The sequence below is a fragment of the Elgaria multicarinata genome, chromosome 4, assembly GCF_023053635.1.
Source record: "Elgaria multicarinata webbii isolate HBS135686 ecotype San Diego chromosome 4, rElgMul1.1.pri, whole genome shotgun sequence".
NCBI classification, from domain to species: Eukaryota; Metazoa; Chordata; class Lepidosauria; order Squamata; family Anguidae; genus Elgaria; species Elgaria multicarinata.
Window position 1 is genome coordinate 68,255,141 of NC_086174.1, and position 21,966 is coordinate 68,277,106.

General features: G+C 41.1%; 2 protein-coding genes and 2 non-coding genes across 4 annotated transcripts; 3 read left to right on the forward strand and 1 right to left on the reverse strand.

Annotated features, from left to right (window-relative positions):
• Nucleotides 1–890: 890 nt before the first annotated feature.
• Nucleotides 891–8,234, reverse strand: MRPL18 (mitochondrial ribosomal protein L18). Its single transcript, XM_063124477.1, has 4 exons — nt 8,041–8,234; nt 5,951–6,137; nt 1,745–1,979; nt 891–1,101 (listed from the first exon to the last, which is right to left on the reverse strand). Exons 1-4 carry the CDS (start codon nt 8,108–8,110, stop codon nt 1,030–1,032), a joined length of 564 nt encoding a protein of 187 aa, XP_062980547.1. The 5' UTR covers nt 8,111–8,234; the 3' UTR covers nt 891–1,029.
• A 1,336-nt stretch (nt 8,235–9,570) lies between these two features.
• TCP1 (t-complex 1) lies at nt 9,571–21,432 on the forward strand. The gene is made up of 12 exons (XM_063124478.1): nt 9,571–9,709; nt 11,960–12,045; nt 12,375–12,503; nt 14,319–14,416; nt 16,438–16,548; nt 16,830–17,011; nt 17,597–17,723; nt 18,780–18,955; nt 19,261–19,384; nt 19,718–19,910; nt 20,615–20,778; nt 21,096–21,432. Exons 1-12 carry the CDS (start codon nt 9,640–9,642, stop codon nt 21,310–21,312), a joined length of 1,677 nt encoding a protein of 558 aa, XP_062980548.1. The 5' UTR covers nt 9,571–9,639; the 3' UTR covers nt 21,313–21,432.
• LOC134398568 (small nucleolar RNA SNORA29) lies at nt 11,268–11,402 on the forward strand. Its single transcript, XR_010025436.1, has one exon. It is a non-coding gene; the product is annotated as a small nucleolar RNA SNORA29 (small nucleolar RNA).
• On the forward strand, nt 12,881–13,015 carry LOC134398566 (small nucleolar RNA SNORA29). The gene has a single exon (XR_010025434.1). It is a non-coding gene; the product is annotated as a small nucleolar RNA SNORA29 (small nucleolar RNA).
• Nucleotides 21,433–21,966: the final 534 nt, after the last annotated feature.

Consider the following 21,966-nt stretch of genomic DNA (forward strand, 5'->3'; position numbering starts at 1 on the left):
GCTGATGCCTAGGAGCTACTGTACCAATGGACTTAGACAAGCTTCTATTTTGGAGGGGGTCCTCCAGGTGTTGTTGGACTACAAATTCCATCACCCAACCATTGACCATATAGGTTTGGGCTGATGGATATTGGAGTCCAACAACATCTGGAGGGCCACAGGTTTCCCCACCTCTGTTCTATTCCATCATTCAATAACATTGACCAAGAAGCTGTCAAAGTCAGCTGGTTACAGGGAGCATACAACTCCACTCCACTGGCTTCCAGCCTGTTTCCAGGCACAATTCAAAGAGCTGGTTATGACCTATAAAGCCCTATATGGCTCGGGTCCAGGTTATTTGAAAGACCGTATTCTCCCTTATGAGCCTGCCCATGCTTTGAGATCTTCTGGAGAAGCCCTTCTCTCAGTCCCACCATCGTCATGGGCACGCTTGGTGCCCATGACTATGGGGGAGGGCCTTCTCGGTGGCTGCTCCAATGCTTTGGAACTCTCTTCCCGGGAAAGCTAGGCTGGCTCCCTCCTTGATGGGCTTTCGGAAGCAGGCTAAAACTTGTTTGTTCCAGCAGGCCTTTGGAGAATAATCTGTCCCTCTATCTATGTTAATTGACTTATAATTTTGTTGTGTATTTTAAACGTGTTTTTCTTTTTTCCTGTTCAATGTATGTTTTAAACTTTGTAAGGCCGCCTTGAGGCTCAGTATTGGGTAAAAGGCAGGATAAGAAGAAGAAGAAGAAGAAGAAGAAGAAGAAGAAGAAGAAGAAGAAGAAGTCAACAGGAATATGCCAGTACTGAAATTCAATTAGTTCCATGAAATTCCAGGTACAGTCCAACATTTAGAAAATGACTACCCCCCCAAAAAAAAGGGGGGGGGGAACAGCCAACAACACCAGTTTTTCTATTGGGTTTTATTTATTATGATGGACTTCAGCAGTTTTACAATTGTGAAATAGAGTATGGTATTTTTCCCTGTAAGGACAGAACCGCAGACTTTTTAAACAGTATCTCTCAGTATCTTCATGAATGTCCAACTTAATCATATAGTCTTTGTAGCTCTTCCAGTACAACGCCACCTTCTGTCACAGCATTTGCAAAACTCTGGACCTGTTTTTTTAAAAAACAAAACAGAAAGGAATAAAGGAATAATTTTTAACCTAGCACTTATATTAGTATTTCAAACTACAGAACGCTTTAGTTTTTCACATATATTGTTGCAATCCTTTGAGAGATCTTTCTCTTCTTTCCCTCTCTCAAAATGCTGCACTTTTATTTTAAGAGCATAGATTGTATCCAAAAGCATTTGTCCACCAGACATCACTGGTGGGTTGAATTTCCCCTCACCTACCGCAGTCTCCTCCCACCCACTCCCGCCTCCCCAGGCATGCTCCAAGTCTGCTGCAGAGTTGGGGGACACTCCAGAGCAGGTCTGGGAGCTACAGAAGCGAAGAAAGGAAGGGAAACTCCCGCTGAGCAAGCGGGTGTCCACTTGCATATCACTGGATTTAACATGTACTTATGCTGACATTTAGCATCCCTATAAAGATTTGTTTCATAATGTGAAACAAAACATTGTGGGGAACTCTATGTCATCAGCTAATGCATATAAAAGTAGAGGCAGTGCTCAATTCCACACTGGAAATAAACTACTCTGCAGACAGAACTGTAACAGGGCATGAAACATGGGATGAGCAGTATCCAGACTTCTTGATTAATCAAAGCCTAAAACCTCCCAAAAGAATCAACTTGCCGCAGTGCCACGTTTTTCCCACGGAATTGTAGCCCTGAAGTCCACAAAGTTGATCCCTGCTTCAAGACAGCGATGCGCAACCACACGCCCCACGTTCATGCATGCTGTCACACCCGATGTATTGTAAAGGTGCTTCTTTATGGCCCACTCTTGGGTGGAAGCAGAGACTACAATGTGACCGTTGCGGTGCTCAACGTAGGCCTTCACGTGCCGCTGTGTTCGCTCAAGTCGCAACCTGAATTACAAGGCAAGAAAAACAGCAAGCCACGATTTTATTTCAGGAATTCAAAATACATTTTCCATTACCAGTGACAAGTCTTCCTATAACTCTGTTTTTAGTAGTCAATCTTATACCTGGAACACCTGCATGATACCAGCGTCTCTCCTTTTTTCGTTTCAGTCCTCAACTCAAATTTCACAAACTAAAACAACCCTATAAAGACAATGGCTTGGATCTGAAGGTTCCATTAATGGAATTCCACTCACGGGATGCTCCTGCTGGAAGGGGGTTGGGGCCATTGCCCCGTCCCTTTGCAGTCGCCTGCGCCCCCTGAAAATGTGTTCTGCAGGGTTGGAAACCCTCTGGGGCAGTGTGGGAGGTGGCACTAGGTGTTGCATGGGGAATCAGCAAAATCTGCCCCCCAGTGGATTGGAATCCCTCCTGTGAGAAAAAGGAGCCCTTCTGTTTGCAAAATGGTAATTCAATCCAAGCCCCAGTCCTGTAGCGCAGCTACCCCTCTGGAAGCCTATATATGTATAACTGCGTTTGCTCACATTCATCCCTTATCGCTCTTCCTTCCATCTTCCTCACGCCGCTGTCTAGGTTTTGGCAGAAAGCTCTTTGGGACAATGACCTTACTTCTGCTTGTGTTATTTTAAAGTAACATGTACATCAATGTCATTGAGGATTTTGCTGAGTGTTATCAATCTGTAGTTCCAGTATTTAAAAAGCCTTTATCTGCCAGTTAGCGATCTATAGCTGATTAATACACTTCAAACCAAGGATACACCCAAAATTGTTTGTGGTGGGGTCAATCGTTGGTTTTATACTGACAAGAACTAGTAAGGGGGTAAAAATCTCTGGATCCATTTTTCATTTTTATTAAAAATATAAATTCTCAATAAAGCACAGCATCAAAATATAACATTTTGCATAAAATAAAAAACATTGTTATAAAAGTGAACTTTTTAATAGCTTAACAAGAAATAGTATTTCCTAAACATTACTTGTTATCAAAGACTTCTAGACCTAATAGTCTAAAAAGAGAGCTTTCATCTGAGTATCTAGTTTCCTATTCAGCTTTCAATAGGAAGCACATTCAGAGGTTGGGTGAGCTTCTAGATCAGGGATGGGGAAGATGTGGCCTTCCATATGTTATTGGACTGCAATTCCTATCATCCCTCACCATTGGCTATGCTGGCTAAGGCTGATGAGAGTTGCAGTCCAACAACTTCAGAAGGGCCACACATTCCCCATCATTTTTCAAGATGGTAAGAAGTTACCTCATTCCAAAAGTAGAGCCTATTTATACAATTTCTATATAGAGATCACGTCATGGCAAATATTATCTACTGTCTCATAAAGCAGGGCACAGTCTTAAATTAAAAAAAATCCTATAAAATTAAAAGCTTAAACATGCACCTTTCAGGCTAATTTTTAATTATACCTTTGAGAAAACAATTCCTTACTCAAAATTTGCTAATTAAACCTATGTATATAAGTTCTTCTAGTCATCTATATATCATATGTTTTGATATATGTACTTTGTACAATATTTCTTGCTCATTAAATTATAAGCAAAAAACTTTAAATGCAAATTTAACCTTGATAGCGCTTTACAATCCAAAACTCTTTGTTTGGATACCATACAGGTCATCTTGCCAACTCATTTTCTTAAGTTACTCAGAATTCTTTGTGAACCTGCATTTGTGTTTGTGCATCTTTCCTTTAATACAACCATTACTTTTTACTCTTTTACATTTTCAAATTGTTAACTATTTTGCATTGAACATTTTCAGTTGCTCTTCATTTGGCATTTTAGAGGAAGACATCCTATATTACTTTGAGAAAACGGAGTTAATTTCTCAACAGCTGTCGTAGCAATTTCAATTACGCTATTCCCTTAAAATACTTGACAGCATTACATACACCTGACTTGATAAACAAGTGTAAGGAATAGTGAATTGGTGGCAGAAAGTAGTGTGAGGGAGCAATCCCTTGGCGCCTCAACAGTGTCTGGGGGGGCAACAGGATATTCTGGATTCCTGGATCTGAGGTTGGAGACACCACCCCAGCCTCAAGTCTGCAAATCCATGCTCCCCTCCCCCTCACAGCTGGCATGGAAAGAACCATGTTGGCTGCCTCTCAGAGGTCACAAAGGGGCAAGGAGAGGAGAGGGCAGGGAAAGCCAGGTTACACTGCATCCCCAGGCCTCTCCAGCCTCCTTCCTCCATGTTTGCCACGCCTCAGCTAGACGGGTGATAAAGACCGTCTAGCTAAAATGCAGAGTGGGAGGAGCGGCTGAGGCAGCAACTGCCTCCACCATTTCTCCGACTCTGCACTGGATAGTCATAGGAGTTCAGAGGCTTACAAGCATTGGACAGGGATGCCATAGGACTATGTCCTAAGTACAACAGTTGTGGGAACAGAGTGGCAGGAGAAAAAGTGGCTTGCTAAGAAAAGATATTCCAAGTCAGGGTTAGAGAACCTTCAGTCCACGGAGGCTTTGGCTGCCTCTGTGGCCCCCTTCATCCTGTAGCCCTGCCCTCTTGAAGGCAACTGGGGGCTTGGGGAGGGGAATCACTGATTGTAGATAGCAGGGATTCTGCTTATTTAGTGCACCACTCTCCTTCTCAACTGGGAGGAGGAACAGTGCGCTAAGTGCTTTACCCACCATGAATCCTTTCCAGTGGGAGGGTGTGGCACAGCAAAGCTGCCCCAATCAAGGACCTGTGCCGTCCTCCGTTGGGGAGGATGCTGTGGTGAAGCAGCCTCAATGGCTTCAGACAGCACCTCAACGTTGCTGGACTGCCTGATGTCATCCGGCCCACGGAGGTATGGGTGAGGGGTCATTTGGCCCTACAACAGATGTAGTACAGGGATCATCTTGGCAGAAGGCTCAGAAGAGGAAGTGTACAAAGAAGACAAACTGCAATCTTACAGCAGCAGAGGAGGAGATGTTGCTTCTCATAAGAAGCCAACATAGCCTTCCTTCCCCCACCTGGGCACCTGTACACTGTCTTGCTGTGTGCGCTGCATCTTGGCAGGCCTATCAACTAGAGGGCCCTCTACTTCTCACTACTGTGGCTTAAATAACATTGGGCCATAAGAGGTGCAGAAAGCCATAAGAGGATTTCCAATGAGTTGTATGGGCCTGTCAAGATATAGCACTTTTGGCACAACACACAGAGTGCACAGACACCTGGTGGAAGAGAACCTGGGAGGCTACATTGGCTTCTTATGGGAGCCTGCTCTGCATCCTGCTATTCCGGCACAAGGTGTCAGGATTGTAGGCAACAGGCAGAAACAGAGGATGAGTTTGCCTGCCAAAGGAAGTGAGGCAGGTGGCTACCAGGAGGAGGGCCTTCTCTGCTGTGGCACCCCAGCTGTGGAATGAACTCCCTAAGGAGGTTCGCTTGGCACCTACGTTATATGCTTTTAGACACCAGGTGAAGACCTTTTTATTCTTCCAGCATTTTAACAGTCTATAAATAAATTTTAACTTGGTGTTTTAAATTTGTAATTTTGCATTGCTGCTGTTTTTATCTGGTTGAGCTTTTATATTGTATTTTATATTATGGTTTTATACTGTTGTTTTATACTTTGAATGTTTTTAATTTTTGTGAACCGCCCAGAGAGCTACGCCTATTGGGCGGTATAGAAATGTAATAAATAAATAAATAAATAGTGCAAAATGATCAGGAAAGAGCCTACAGAGAAGAACCTTAAATATAAGGACTAGAAATCTGATGTGAAAGCAAAAGCAAAAAAGAGCCACTGTGGATTTACAGATTTACAGGCAATATAAAGAGCTGCAAAGTAGAATAAGGTTATCACCATCAAATACAAGCCTGAAAACAGGTAGACCTTTGCAGATTAGAAGAACCTCATCAGAAAACAAGTCAGTTTTGAACAAGAAGAGATTGCTTCTTTACTGAAAAAAGCAGATGCTTTCCAGATTTTCACAGAGCTCTACTATTTTTTACCTATGCCAATACTCTCGTGTTGGCCATGAGGTTTCCCAGCCTCGTTCCTTCCTTGCTACAGCCAACAGTTCCAAGTTGCGTGGATTCCGGTTAGTGAAGTCAGGGGCAACAATCTCATTTTCTGCTGTATCCACTTCATCCTCAACAGAAGGTATGGAACTCGGAACACTAGAACTAAATCTAATCACTACAGCGGAATAAAGAAAAACTGAAATGTATATTAAAGATATATTGAGAACAACCCAGTGCTTAGACGGATTTTCAATATAAAACTTAGGACAGTTTCCCATTGCTTTGAGTAGCTTGCACTGTGGAGACAGATTTTCCAGACATTTACTTGTACGCACAAATTAAAATTTAAGTAGTGGTGAGGGACGGTTGTCATAGTTTTCCAAAGGCACCCTACCAGTCAAGATGCATCTTAGAATAAGGAGTATGTTCCATTGGAATAAGTGGGACATGTCTAAATAAATGTTTAAAATTAGGGAGCAATCCTATGGCCCCTACACCCTGTCTGAGGGGGCCATAGGAAATTGGAGATTCCCCCCCTCTGAGGTTAGAGACAGTGCTCTGAATTCAGAAACGGGAATTGGAGATCCACTCTCCTCTCTTGCCTCTTCGCAGCGGAAAGAACTGAAAAGCAACCTTAAAGAGGGGGAAATGGGGCATTTCAGTGCATGGGGAGGAGACCAGAGAGTCCAGCCTCCTTACCTCGACGTGCAAAGTTCCATCACTAGTCAGGCAAAAAGCCCATCTAGCAAAAAATGTAATGTGGGAGTTCAGGGAGACAAAGATCACCTGCCCTGCTCCTCCTGCCCTGCTCTGGATCAGAAGCCTCCAAATTCTGGGGCACCTATTGCAAAGGTGCAATAGTTAGGCTGCACCCTTAATATTGTCATACTTACAATATGATCCTAACGTGTTATTCCTACTGAATTCACTGGAGTTTACTTAATACACTCCAAGTGTCCCTATTCACCATGGACTATATTTGGTACTTATAGCACCATTGTATTCATGTCTTCTCAGAAATATGTCCCATTAGTTTCAATGGTACTTACTCCAAGGTAAGTGAGTATAAGATTGCAGCCTAAGAGTTGCTATTCTTCAGATTTCATTTCATCCCATTGGGTGTCTAGAAGTTAAAACACAGCTAAGCTGAAATCTAAAACATACATAACTATGGAGTAAGCCCCACTGAACACAGTGGGACTTACTTCAGAGTAAAGTATAGGATTGCATCAAGTTGATGTGTGAATAGGAGATGCATCTGTACTCAAATGCATATCACGTGCATTTAAATGTACACATGGACACATAATACCAATGCATTGCTTCTTTCTATCACCCCATAGCCACCTATATGAATTATAAATGTTATTCTGTAAGTATCACAAGAACAATCATAATGGGGGTTCTAGTTAATAACTGTAAATTGCAAAAGAAATAAAGGAAGGAACTCTCATGGGCAGTTTACTTATGCACCGTCCTAGAACCCAGCACAGCATAGCCTACTGCAAACTAAATTAATATGGAAAAAGAAACGTGCTTGATGGCTCCTTGAAACTAACTTTTTAACCAAAAAAAAAAAAAAGGCCATAGCCTAAAGTACCGTGTAATAGTGGGAGGCTCAGGGAGGCCCTCAAGGGGATTTGCAAAATCAGGAATGCTACAAGTACAAACACAGCGCCCCTTTGTTCATCAAGAAATATTGAAGGATACGCGACTTCCTGGTGAACATGCATGCTGCACAACCAAATGTGCATAGGATTGCATTCGTAACAGGCAATCATATTTAAGTGGTCTCTATGCTCTTTCTTCCCCAAATCTTGAAAAGGCCAGTGGCCGAGTCTTTATTCCTAAACAGACTCATAATGGGATTTGTTTCCGAGACAGCATGTTTAAGACCAGTCTGCTCGGATGTAACCCTAGTAAGACAATGTATGGGAAAGTAAGTTTAACGTAAGTAAATATATTCTGCGCTATGAAAAAAATACAGCCCCCCGCTCACTTAAAAGGAGAGGGCTTCTCTCTCTCATATTCGTTTCCCGCGTCTTTCCGCCCAGACCCCAAACCCAAGGGCTCTGCACCTTGACCGGGTTCCCGGAATCCCCTGGCCGCGATCCCCAGCTGCAAAACCGATCTCCTCAAAGCCATCATGCCTGCAGAAACTCAGCGAGGGACCGCACCATATCTACAAGGAAGTGGGTGGCGCCATCTTCTCTAAGGGAATCAGAGTGCTTCATTCCACCCGCCTACAGAATTTGCCACTATTTCCTATGCAGATACAAGTCACAGAAGGAACCGAATGTAATTCCGCCCTGGAAGAAAATGGCACCATCAATGACGGCCTGAAAGTTTATAAACCTGTTCTTGATTGGTCACCTCAACTAATCCCGCCTTTCCTCTAGAAAGTTCCTATAGGTCAATAGGATTTCGAGACGAATGGATGTGACTATAGACTTGAAACTTTCGGTAAATATCAGACCCACTTCCTGTTTTTAATAGAACTTTCATTTTCTCCGCTCCCCCGGAAGGAAATAAGATCTGTCTTTGTAAATCGATGGAAATTGCAGTAAAGATGTGATTATTGCCTATTCATTCTGTTCATTGCGTCCGAAGTCACCTCTCTCTTAAAGATCCAAGGCAGTTTTCTTTAAAAATACGCAAAATCCTAGAAACTCTCTCCAAATGTGATTTTTTCATACGAAATAAAGTCTGAAATAAAAAAACCGGAACAAAAAAACCCTTCATTTTGAAAGAGTACCGAATCACAGTTACAGTAAAATGTTTGGATTTTTAGGACAGCTAACGCTTCTCCTCTGCAGTTCAAAGGCTTCCCTGAACCTGGAAATCGCTTATACAGAAAATGGGTTGCCGCTCTCAATTTTTCTTATCTCTGTGGATTTGACTGAGACCAAGAGAAGCACAAAAATGTTGATTCATATCCGGCGTAGCCCTTTCGCACGTCTTACCTTCCGCTGGGCGATTTTGGGACAACCAAAATGCGATTATGCACTTTTGGGATGGGGGTCGCTTGTGAGGGGAGTACCTCACTTCAACCGCCTCCCATTAGTGCTGACATTTCAACCTAAAGGATTGGTGAGGGTGTTGAGGCGGACACAACCTTCTCGTTCGGTCAAACATCACGACCCTCCTTCAACAGTGACAAGTTGTGGACGAGGTTCAGAAAACAGGAACTTTTGTTTTTAGTCTAAGAATATTGTGGGGAGGGATTGGGAGGCCGAGTTGATGACACTTGTTCCAGTCTCTTATTCAATTTATGGTACTGTCCTCCGGCCCGAAAAACTAGGCCTCCCCGAGCTGTTTTCTAGAATCTGATAGAACACATTTAACCACCACTCCTGTCTCACTTGTTGCTGCGCAACCGGGGGGGGGGAGGAAGATAGCTTGTTGCCCAACCTCCAATCACCATCAGAGACGCAAATAACTGCTATTGATTAAGCTTCTAACAGTCATTTGGATTGGTTAACTTCCTTTTTGCGTCATGGCTGCTTGCCTGCCGATCCCTCCCCTGGTTCAAGCCATAGAGCGGTTTATGCTAATAGCTTCTCAACAGGCGCCATCTTGAGAGGCAGGGCTACCCAGAAGGCATTGCTTCGCTCCCCACACCCGGTACCCGCAGTAGCGCGCGCACGTTGCCGCCTCGGTCTCTTTGTTCGGAAAAGATGGCGTTTGAGGGGCCTTTGGCGGTCTTCGGGGAGCGGAACACCGGGGAGAACGTCCGCACTCAGAATGGTAAAAAACAAAATCGTTCCCGGCCGTTTCGACTGCGCTGCCGGGTTTCCATGGAAGCTAACGGCCGCTTCCTCCCGCGCGTGGGCCAGTTGGGCGCGCGTGCACGAGGCAAAATGGGGCGGCTTCTCGGTGCTCCCGGGCGCGCGTGGCTGTCAAGTATGGCGGGCAGAATGGGTAGCCTTTGGCTATGGCGCCGGGATAGAGCGGCGTCGTGTGTCCCGGCAGATCGTTCTTCTCGATGTCCCTCCTCTTGGGCTTGGGGTGGAGGTGGGGAGAGGAGAAGGGCTAAACGAGCTGCGGACTCCCACCAGGATCAGATCCTTTCAGCGCATGTCACACCTGTGCTGGAGAACAGCGTAGGCTGCACAGCATCCGTTACACCGGCTTTTCTCTGCGTGGTGGAGCTTCCCGTTTCCAGTCAGCCCCTCGTGTGGGTTGGTGGCAGAGTGACTGACTAGGGTGAGGGAGCCCAGATCGCTTCCTTTTATGGCGCTTGCATCTCAGAGGCTTACTGTTTCATTGCCAGCGTTGCATTATAGATCCATAAGAAACCATACATGATCGATAACAGGTTTAGAAATCATGTTTGCCATTTTTATTATTCCTGTAGGAAATATAATAGACAAACTGACTGGTGTTTTTTTTTTTTTAAGTAAAGTTGGTACGAGGACTACAAAAAACTAAAATGCAATTTTTGATTGCTTTTTCATACAGCACATAGTTAAACGATTGAATTCATTACCACAAGATGTAGTGTTGGCCATCAATTTGGATGGGTTTAAAAGGGAATTAGACAGATTCATGGAGGAGAAGGCTATCAATGGCTACTAGTCTTGATGCCTCTGTGCTACCTTCAGTATGAGAAGCAGTATGACTATGAATACTAGTTGCTGGGGAACATGAGCAGGAGGAGGTTATTACACTTGTCTTTCTTGTGGGCTTCCTACAGGAAGCTAGTTGGCCAATATGTGAAGAGATTGCTGGACTGGATGGAGCCTTGGTCTGATCTAGCACAACTCCTATGATGCCGACTTCTAGAACCTAAAATGTGCATGTAGTTTTCAATATCAAACATTCTCCATAATGGCATACTTTGGAGATCTGCCAAAATAATGTATCTGCTCATAAAGGAATTGTTTTGTGGCAGGTTAAACTTAATTCCCAAGTAGTGAAACCAGTACCTAATTGTAACAATTAGTTTATATTGGGCCCATTAAAACATGTTCTCAATAAGAGTTCTGCCCCAGTCATAAACTGCTAAATAGGTTCTTATTTTAATGAACCTCTCGTTGGTGGATCTAGGATAAGGTTGCTGTTTCTGTTCATTTAGCTAAAATTGGTTTATTTAAGCTAAAGTATATTAGTTGTGTTATGCTTTTTGTATAGTAGGTTTTATTGGTAATGACAATTGAAAGTTTATTTGAAAGATTTTCATGACAAATAATGAACCTGTTTATACCATTATAAGCACCATTATACCTAAATCTATTGAGTTGACAAACACACACAAATAAGGTTAAAAGATTATTTCGAAGCTGTGCCAGATAGGAGTTGGTCTCTTCCCATTGTAGTGCTACTTATTTGCTCTTCAAAATAAGAGGTTCTGCTTATGGGATAAAGAAAAGTCTGTCATGGTCAAAGGAGAAGAATGATATTGCTTTCTTCCTATATGAAATGGACATGACATTGCAAAGAACATGACATTGCAAAGAGGGCAACTGTTAAATGTTAAAGATTTTATCTGTACGCCACTTTGAGATCCCAATGATATAGGGTGGGATGCACATGTTTTAATCAAAATCAATAAATGTGTCACATGTAGGACCAGTTTATGTTGCACCCTGATGTGTCCATTGATACAGAGAAACTTGAGATGGACTGCACATAGGACCCTTGTAAATGACTTGAGCCTTCACAAATAAATTGCTGCACAAATAAGTTCTGCTAGTACAATTTATTTATTGTGAAAAAAGGGTGGTTGGATCATTTGGGCAAGTGTTTATGAGCAAAGGGCCTGGTTAATACTAGAAGTCAAAAGTTTGTTCCACACTCAACTATGGATACAAACCATGCCAGACAGTAGTTAAATTTTAAATCCCAGCTGTTGGTTTTCTTAGCCAGACTTATTTGCTTTCTTTAAAGGATTTTATTTAAATAGATACATATTTTAAATTTGCATTGCTTAAGTTATACATTTAGGAAAACTTCGCTCCTGTTTTTGAGGAAAATGTGTGTGTTTTGTTGAAACAGTTATGGCTGCTGCTTCCATTGCCAATATCGTGAAGAGTTCTCTGGGCCCAGTTGGTTTGGATAAAATGTTGGTGGATGACATTGGTGTAAGTAGACATTGCTTGCTATGCATGGTTTTTAACAGGAAATCTTCCATTTCATTTATGTTAAAGCAGAAAGTTGGGCAGCAGCGTGAATGGTTGATGAGTATCAAAGGACTGGGAGATGAGTTTCTATAGATGTACAATTAACAGCAATAGGAGTTTAATAGAATCAGCAGTCCATTCTTGCTCAGTGGCAGCTGTCACTTGCTCTTTCTTGGGATTGGATTGTTAATATCATGACCGTTACTTAGTATTTTCATTGGAATTATTTATTTCATCTTCATAATAAATGTTAAGCTGCATAAATAATTTTTGTGTGTTTGAAATACTAGGATGTGACCATTACTAATGATGGTGCAACTATTCTGAAGTTACTGGAGGTAGAGCATCCTGCTGCAAAGGTTTTGTGTGAACTAGCAGAACTACAAGACAAAGAAGTTGGAGATGGAACCACCTCTGTGGTATGTTCAGTGCAATAAAAATTATGGGGACACATTACTGTCTTTGCTGTTATAATCAGGTCAGCGTTGAAGTCTAAACAGCATTAATTGTTTTTAAAGCCTATGTTTCATACACTGGATTATCAGCTCGTGTGAAATTAGATTGTTTCCATTTTAATACTGAAAAGTGAAGTATGATTCACAAACCCATTGAGCCCAAGTACTAGGATTAACGCAGGCTTAGTCTGTGGTTAAAATTCAGATATTCCAGCTAAATGTGTTTTTGTGTTGGGGCTGTGAATATATTCTTTCATTAACATTTATATAAAAGAAAACTCAGTTACTCACTTAAAAGAACACTTAGGTTTACCACTGAAACGGGGAGGTGGGGGAGAACCTTTCCCATTTGACTACCACTTATTTGCACTACAAAATAAGTGGCTATGCTTATGGGATAAAGAAATCACTGCCAAAGTCTGAAGGAGAAGACTGACAATATCTTTTTCCTATATGAAATGGCAGAACATGGTATTAGATAACAAATTTTGACACATTTATAGCTTAGATTCAAAAAAAAGCATGCATTTACACTTTTCTGCTTTAAAGGCGCAACTATTCCTTGCAAGTTGATGTATGGTGGAATAGGCAACCTGGCGCCCTCCAGATATTTTGAACTGCCATAAGCCCCAGCTAGTATGGGAAATGGGAGTTGTAGTCTAAAACATCTAGTTTCTGTTCCTGTAGCGAGGACTATCTCATGACCTACCTTAAATACTCAAACCCTGGAAGCCTCTTTGAGCTGCTCATGTTTCACATCTGGATCCATTGGTTCTTCTCATATGTTGTTAGAATTAGATCAAATTCAGGATGGGGAGTATTAATAGGCTTACTGAATTGCTACCAGGAAAAACTCCCAGGAGTTTCATGCCAGCAGTGAATGTGGTCAGAGCCCAAATTGAGCACTGCCACTCCGTTCTCATTCTTTCACATATCTGAGATTCTGCACCTCTGCCCTAGGAGAATCATGATTCACTCTACATGCAGAGTGGCTACCTCAGCAGCTTTAAGCACTAAAGCCTTTGTTGAGGACCTCTGCATGGCAGCTACTTGGTGTCCATGTTCAGTAGACCCTATAGTCGAGTTGCTTGTTTCTTCTGAGACTTCTTTCAGTGAACGGGTGCTCCAACAGATATCAACCTTAAGAATTCTCACTATTTACAGTGAGTGGTCTGTCTGAGGATGAAATCACATTTGGACATCTCATGCAAAGTTAGCTTCCTCCACTGATGGAAAAAAGAACATGAGTCTTACCATGATAAGTTCATGTTCTTGAGAGGATGGAAAGTATTCTATGCCAATTGGCGGTAGCAACCTTGCTGAGGAAATATAGGAAGGGCTTCCCCTCCTATTAAAAATGTAGTTTAGTATATTTGGCAGAGTTTCTGTTGCCTTTCTGTCCCCTTTTGTTGAGCAGAGCTACAGTTCAGTTTTGGCTTAGTCCACTTGTGCACTTTGGTTGCTGATCAGGCAGTTCTCTTGGAATGGTAGTTTTCTCCAGAGTTTTGTCTTTTCTTTCACTGGTCAAGATCCTGAAATAGTGTGTGGACTTACTCCACTTGGGTGATATATGAGGCTAATTTGAATGGCCCTGGCCTACCCGAGTGAGTGGGAGGAGTAAATCACACAAGGATACTCTTCTGTCCGCTGAAGAGAATGAACTCACCATACTAGGACCAATGTTCATTTCTCATTGTGTGTTTATGTCTTGAACACGCTGCAGCTTTTTCACACAATGGCTTACGTATTACTAGATCATATATCTTTTCTTTCTAACAGGTAATTATTGCTGCAGAACTTTTGAAAAATGCAGATGAGTTGGTTAAACAGAAAATTCATCCCACGTCTGTCATTAGCGGATATCGTCTTGCTTGCAAGTAAGAAATCTTTCCAACAGCAATATCTGTACTGGCAAGCAATGCCAGGCATATTTTTTTAAAATTTAAGATTATAATGCATTATTTTCCCTCACTCTTAGAATGTTCTTAAAAATTGATGGTCCAGTTAACAACAACAGCAACAACAACAACAACAATAATAACAATAAATTTATTCATTTCTTACCCACCTCTCATTGTTCGGAAACAAAGTAGCTAGAAAGCCTTTTTGGTGGTGGCACCCCATCTGTGGAATGCCTCTTTCAGGGTAGTTTGTCTGGTGCCCAGTTTTTGGCACTTTGTGAAGACTTCTGTTTTTCCAGGCTTTTAAACATTTGGAAATAGCAATTCTATATGCCAGTTATGCTTTGAGCATGGGAAGAGATACATTGCCACTAGTGAGAGAGGAAGCAGCAGCCAAGCACCTCTCCATTGTGCCTGGGTCCAGCTCCAGCTGAGCCTCCCCCCCTTCCTGCTACCAACTGTCACTGCAGAGGCCACCAGTGGGGGAGGAAGCAGCAGCCAGGCACCTCTCCATCGTGCCTGGGTCCAGCTCCAGCTGAGAGCCCCCTGCCTCCTGCTGCCAACTGTCAACTCTCACTGCTGAACTTTGCAACTAAGAATGTAGTGCCTGAATTTGCTTTTCTTTCCCCCCTCCTCCTTCCTCCCAATCCCCTTTCCTTTTGTGTCATGACTTTTAGATTGTAAGCCTGTGGGCAGGGACTGTCTTATGAAATATTTTTGTAAGCCGCTGTGAGAGCCTTTTTTGGCTGAATGGCGGATAAAAATGCTTAAACAATTTAAAAAATTGCTGCTAGACTGGTTTAATTACCTCTGTATTCTATTTGTGCTCAGCCAGGGACAGGAAAATGCCTACTTGTAAAATCCAGAAAAGGCAGATACACTCCCAGCATCCATGAAAATACTGCCAGTGCCCACCATTCAGACTACATCCATGATAACATATAGACAAGGAGGGAGTCACTGAGCTCTGGTCATTGGGGAGATATCCCATTACACTTCCCTGCCTCATTCACAATACACAGAGATCATGTACAATGATGCCACAGTGCGCCCACTGCATGAGCTTCTGTGGCACAGGCAGCAATGACCATGCTACTACTAGTTCCCAGGTATCCCTCCACACAGGGGTTCAAGTCCCATTATGCTGTTCACAAGCACTGTTTTGGAGCACAGCACACAAGTGGTTTCCTGCATAGGGCACAGGCTTGGGAAACATGACACATGAGTTCAAGCCCCACTAGGGAAAGGGGGTGGAGTGGCAAAACCCAGTCATGTCAGGGGCAAAAGAGAGAGAGCTCTCTTGACTCACCCACACTGCACATCACTCAGCATAATAAATGTTATTACGAGGCATTAAATTGCACTGATTCTGCTTGAGCTTCAAATTTTATCCAGATTCAGTGCACATATATGCATGCAAACTTTGGTTAAAAGAAGGGTGCTCTCTTGGTATTCTCCCTACTGGTTTACTAAGGGAATGAGCCCTATGACTATCCCAATAGGAGTGCAGCCTAGAAGATGTAATCCTTCCCTGTCCTAGGTGTTCCACTGATGTATCTATCACAGCAGTGGTGTATCTCGCATTCTACCTACATAGCAAGGCTGCGAGGGTTTCTTGTAGTCCTGTAGCTGATGTAACAAGTATAGTAGTATTCTGTAAAAGTGCTAACATTTTTTTTATTCTTTTATGCTGCTGTCATAATATTGTCATAAAAGTGTTGTCATAAAAAGTTTATATTATGCTGTGGTGTTTTAAAATTATTATAAATGTTTTGTAATACATTTTTATAGATATAGTTTTGTAAGATGCCCTGGGAATGCTGATTGGCCATTGAAAACAGGATGCATGTTCTAGAATTTTTTTCAGCTTTTATTCCACTAACAAGAATATGAAATGTTATATCCTTATGGTTAAAATAACTAATATAGATAGACAAAACATTGAGAATATTAAAAATTCTAATAACCTGGAAAAAAAACTTTTTTCTGTTCAACAGGGAGGCAGTTCGTTACATCAATGAGAATCTGGTTATTAACTCAGATGAGCTGGGCAGGGATTGCCTTATTAATTCAGCTAAAACATCAATGTCTTCCAAAATCATAGGAATGTATCCTTTCAGTTCATAATGAAAAGTTGGAACATCATTTCCCCAGAAGTTTTGAGCATTGCTCTTTTCTTTTTTAGATTTATGGGGAAATTGCTTAAGGGATGGTTAAATCCTAGTGTATTGAAATAGAATGTTTTTTCAGAGCACTGACATCTGCAAAATGCCATTAGTTTTTACTATTATGAAGTCTTTTTCTGAAGATTGGTAATATCCTCTTAATAGAGATGCATGCAGTAAATCTAATGCACTTGCCCATATTCACCTTAACAGTGTTCTTGTAGTGACAGTGATTTCTTTGCCAACATGGTAGTGGATGCTGCACTTGCAGTGAAATACACAGATCAAAAGGGTCAAGCGCATTATCCCATCAACTCTATTAATGTTTTGAAGGCACATGGTCGCAGTCAGAAAGAGAGCATCCTTGTAAATGGCTACGCGTTGAACTGTGTCGTGGGTTCCCAAAGTAAGTACAGCATCTTATTCAACAAAGTGATTTCAGAGTTATGTCAATAATCATTATTATTATAATATTTATTTGTATCCCGCCTTTTGCCCAATACTCCCTCTCTCTGTTTAAGTAATCTTAAAGTATTATTTGATATATTAAACAGTAATGGTTCTGTCTAACATCAAATTGCTAAATATTTGGGGAAGGGGAGGAGCTAATTCACTTCTGGAATTTATTAGAAGTAGGTTTAAAGAATGCAGGTTGCACCTGACTCTATTCTGTTTAAGAATGCAAACATATAACCACTTACCAGTATAAACCCCATTGGACTCAGTGGGACTTACTGTATTTCTGAGTAGATGTTTATATGATTGCACTGTAAAAGGTGTATCAGCCTCAATGTGATTTGGCCTAGAGGCCATATAAACAGAGAAGATTTCAAGAAAAGAAATCACTGGTGAACAACTTGGTTAGGAGAAACGAGAAACAATAGCAGAAGTATTCTTAACTTGAAATATTGTATTTTTTTCAGATTATGTTAAATTGTATTTTAATAAAGAATCTTTGATATACTTTTCCTTCTCTTTTTTTTTCTTTTAGGCATGCCCAAAAGAGTAGTTAATGCAAAGATTGCATGTCTTGACTTTAGCCTACAAAAGGCTAAAATGAAGCTTGGTGTTCAAGTGGTGGTCACAGATCCAGAGAAACTGGACCAGATTAGACAGAGGTATACTTTGGGGAGTCTTTTGAACTAAAATTATAGAATGCATCAATTTCAGACGTTTACACCAGATGAATGTACCTTTAATGTGGTTAAGAGCTTGTCATCTTAATTGGAAGAGTCAGCTCAATTTGAGTTGGTTATAAAGAACAGCACTGAACTTATTTTAATTTTGCTCATCCCTAACTTGAGAGAGATCTAAATCCTTCTCGCTCCTTTCTCATATCATTGAAGGATGGGATTTAAATCAAATAAATATAAATAATAGCTGGTAGTGAGGGCATCTCCCTTTCCTCTTTGGGAGAAGGGGTCTGAGCTCTTACCCAGAGGGGAGTTGGCAGAAATATATATGTGACAGATGAAAGCAAAGACATGGTGACATAGGTAGATTTGTTGCCAAAGTTAAGTAATTTTGAGATGCTCATGGCTACACATTGTTTGGCAGTAAGATATAATTTGGTCCATTACTTAGGGGAGCGGATGGTTCATCTAGGATAGTGACATCCAGACCTTCTGCTGTCAAGGAAGCATTTTCTTATCCATTAATCTGATAAGGAACCTCTGCATGTTGCAAAGGATTTGGGGTCATTATCTATAGCACATACTACTTCATGTAGGACATTGACTAGGCATATTGGGCCTTGCCCATTGCTGTGTGTGAACTGTGTGCACAACTTAGAACATGCTATTTTTTGTGGTTGCACATTTCCAGAGGAAGATCAATAATGATAAACAATCTTTTAGGAAAGCTTTTCCATCATTGCTAACATTTTCATTGGAGATCAATTGATAAACTTCCAAAGAATTCCTCTATTCCCTAGAATTGACTGGGGTAGGGGGCAATATCCGCAAATTTTTAACTGCAGCATTTTATATGAAATGTCTATGAATGCAGTATTTTTCTTTGGGGTGGGAAAAGGGCATGCATTAAATCACAGTTGTCTGGTGTGCTCCGCCCTGTAAAACCTAACTTTCCAACTGTTATATTCAGGTATATAGCTTTATCACTAATCTCAAATTCAAGTTTCTATTAAACTACTCCATGCTTGCTATCCCATGCAGAGAGGCTGACATTACTAAAGAGAAAATACAGAAGATCCTGGTTACAGGCGCAAATGTTATTCTAACCACTGGTGGCATTGATGATATGTGTCTGAAATACTTTGGGGATGCTGGTGCCATGGCAGTACGCAGAGTTCTAAAAAGAGACCTTAAACGCATTGCTAAGGCTTCTGGAGGTAATTACAGAAATCTCTCATTTATTTATTGCATTTTTATACCACCCAATAGCCGAAGCCCTCTGGGTGGTTCACAAAAATTCTAAATCTGATCCCGTAGTTTACTTATCCTGCTGTTAAGAGTACTAATGCTGGTATTTGTTAGGCTTAGAAAAGCAATGTGATTTTGGGGTTGCGTGGTGTAATGAGAATGAGTGGCCGCTCTGAGATCTTATTGAGATAGGGTGGGATATAAATGTTTTAAGTAAATAAATAAATAATGAAACGTATTAAAAGGCATTTTTCTTTTTCTTTTTTAAAATAAGCTACTGTTTGTTCTACTCTGGCAAATCTGGAAGGTGAAGAAACTTTTGAAGCATCATTTCTGGGACAAGCAGAAGAGGTGGTTCAAGAAAGAATTTGCGATGATGAATTGATCTTAATCAAGAAGTAAGAAACTTCTGTGTCTTACATAAAGTCTTTGCAATAGCACATTTCACTACATCTTATGAAAAATTTCCATTTAATTTCTGCCATGCTGTTTAAGTGGTGTGTGCAGTTATACGTGTGGGATATATTATTCCCAGTACCCTGTAAGTGGTACTTTGAGACATTGAATGTCTCAACTTTATTGATGGGCTTGGATACAATTCAGTTGCTGCTAGCTAATAATGTCTATCTATCTAGTAACACCCTCCTTCCAAAAAAACTAAATGGCTTTAGAAGTGCTGGGTAACTATTTCTGGAGGAAGGAGCTTTCATTTATGTGTCTTTCTGAAACAGTACGAAGGCACGGACGTCAGCCGCCATTATATTACGAGGAGCAAACGATTTCATGTGTGATGAAATGGAGCGATCCTTGCATGATGCTCTTTGTGTTGTCAAAAGAGTACTAGAGTCCAAATCTGTGGTTCCAGGAGGTGGTGCAGTTGAGGCAGCACTTTCCATTTACCTAGAAAATTATGCAACTAGCATGGTAAGTGGTTAATAAATGTTGGAAAAGCATTCTTTCTGCTTGTGAACCTGGTTTTAATGTCACTTTGGTTTTGCCAATTCTTGAAAGCAGCCATAATGTGTTTAACTGCCTTGAACGTTTCTAAATCATGTGAGCCAGTTTGTACATCACCGTAATGATGTGGCTGATTGGGAATGAATGAGCATGCTGCTTACTATGCATTCGTCCCCTCCACTTTTAACCAGCTCCATTCCTGATAGTTATCGTGATGTCTGAACATGGCTCTGGATTGTTTAAGGGTTAAACATTCCATAATTAACCCAACAACGAACCATGGATGATTGTTGGGATAACTCTGGGTTGTTTAACCATTAAACAATCCAGAATTCTAGGTTTGGACATCATAACCCAGTAATGAAAAGTGGAAGTGGCAAGCACGTTCGATGTGGCATACTTGCCCATTGTTATTCAGCTCCACCAATTCCTGAATTAACCCAGAAATTGGCTGTGAAGTGCCCACCAGGAATGTGTGATTGTGTGTGTATACATACACATCAAAATAAACTTTACTATGACTAATCCTTCATGTGAAATTGGACTTATACGAACATCCTAATTTTGGTGCACTTGAACAAACGATTCATTACTATAAAACCGAAGTTGTTATTTTGTAATGCAATGCGAACTAAAGTTCTGAAACGTTAATGGAATCTTCTTTTCATTAGGGATCACGTGAACAGCTTGCTATTGCAGAATTTGCAAGATCTCTCCTAGTTATTCCAAATACTTTAGCAGTCAATGCTGCTCAAGATGCCATAGATCTTGTTGCAAAACTCAGGGCGTTTCACAATGAAGCTCAAGTGAATCCAGAACGCAAAAATCTGAAATGGTAGGTGTATAAGGGGTTCTATTGGAAGGTTAAGTATTTACTATGTTAGCAGACAAGTTTTTTGTTTGTTTTGGAATTAGGTGTGTTTGTTTTAACTCCTTGGTCTTAAACAGTAGGCTTACAAGTAGTACTGGTGGTGAGTCATGTGACAAAATAGATAAAGTTTGTGGAGATGAAAGAAGATAGATGTTTTCTTGCTTTGTATCTAGTGTGGGGAAGTTCAAAGTGGGTCTTACGTTATAGGGCTGGGTTAAAGTTTGGTCCCGCGTGTTTAAAATATTATTCATATTTAAAAATGTATATTTTTGTTTTTAAAGGATTGGCCTTGATTTAATCAATGGGAAGCCACGTGACAATAAGCAGGCTGGTGTATATGAGCCTACTGTGGTGAAAACGAAGAGTTTGAAGTTTGCAACAGAAGCTGCAATTACTATTCTTCGAATTGATGACCTGATTAAACTGCAACCTGAAAGTAAAGGTGATAAAGGAGGATGCTACGAAGATGCAGTACATTCTGGAGCAATTGAAGATTAAATGGGTTTTTATTTAACAATTCCTATAAAATTCTTTCTAGTCCTGTATTTACTAGTGTATGTTCATAAAACAAGCTGTCAGATTCCTGCTTCACTAGGAAATAAATGAAAAATGACCACATTTTATATTCTTCTCAGTATTCTAATATAAAATAAAGGGGTTGGAGAAAGCTTCTTGAAGGTTCATAAAGCTAGGTGTGATCATAATTCTGGTACTCTTCAATAAGAGGAGTCATTCTGTTCATATCCAGTGCTACCTGATGTATACACACACATACAGGGGTATGGCTGTTGCCTTGTGCTGAGGTATTGGGGAGAGAAAACAACAACACATCAGATGCGTGCTGCCTTTGTCTCCCCAAATTCCATTGTGGAATGAGAGACTAATTCTACCCTTTTAAGAGTTCTTTGAGGGTGATAACACTGGCTGGCTACTGGCTTAAGAGAAAGTTTGTTGATCCCTTGTAGCAGAAGGATCTACTTTACAGTCAAGAAATGTTTGTGTAGTGATGGGAATCCTAGAGATTACCCTGGTCAAAGAAATTTAGGGGAGAAGAGGCAAGGCCTTGTTTTTTTATAGTGGAAGAAGGATCCACTGCTTTAAAAACACACACACTGATACAGCTGAACTGACTGCTGAAACCATTCAGAGAGG

What these genes read in the sequence shown, in the direction of transcription:
- MRPL18 (XM_063124477.1), bottom strand. Translation starts at nt 8,110, where the DNA reads ATGATGGCTTTGAGGAGATCGGTTTTGCAGCTGGGGATCGCGGCCAGG. An exon ending in ACACGAGAGTATTGGCATAG is followed by an intron (nt 1,980 to 5,950) that starts GTAAAAAATAGT and finishes CTTGTAATTCAG; the next exon opens with GTTGCGACTTGAGCGAACAC. An exon ending in GGGAAAAACGTGGCACTGCG is followed by an intron (nt 1,102 to 1,744) that starts GCAAGTTGATTC and finishes TTAAAAAAACAG; the next exon opens with GTCCAGAGTTTTGCAAATGC.
- TCP1 (XM_063124478.1), top strand. Translation starts at nt 9,640, where the DNA reads ATGGCGTTTGAGGGGCCTTTGGCGGTCTTCGGGGAGCGGAACACCGGG. An exon ending in CATTGCTAAGGCTTCTGGAG is followed by an intron (nt 18,956 to 19,260) that starts GTAATTACAGAA and finishes TTTTAAAATAAG; the next exon opens with CTACTGTTTGTTCTACTCTG. An exon ending in GAACGCAAAAATCTGAAATG is followed by an intron (nt 20,779 to 21,095) that starts GTAGGTGTATAA and finishes TTGTTTTTAAAG; the next exon opens with GATTGGCCTTGATTTAATCA.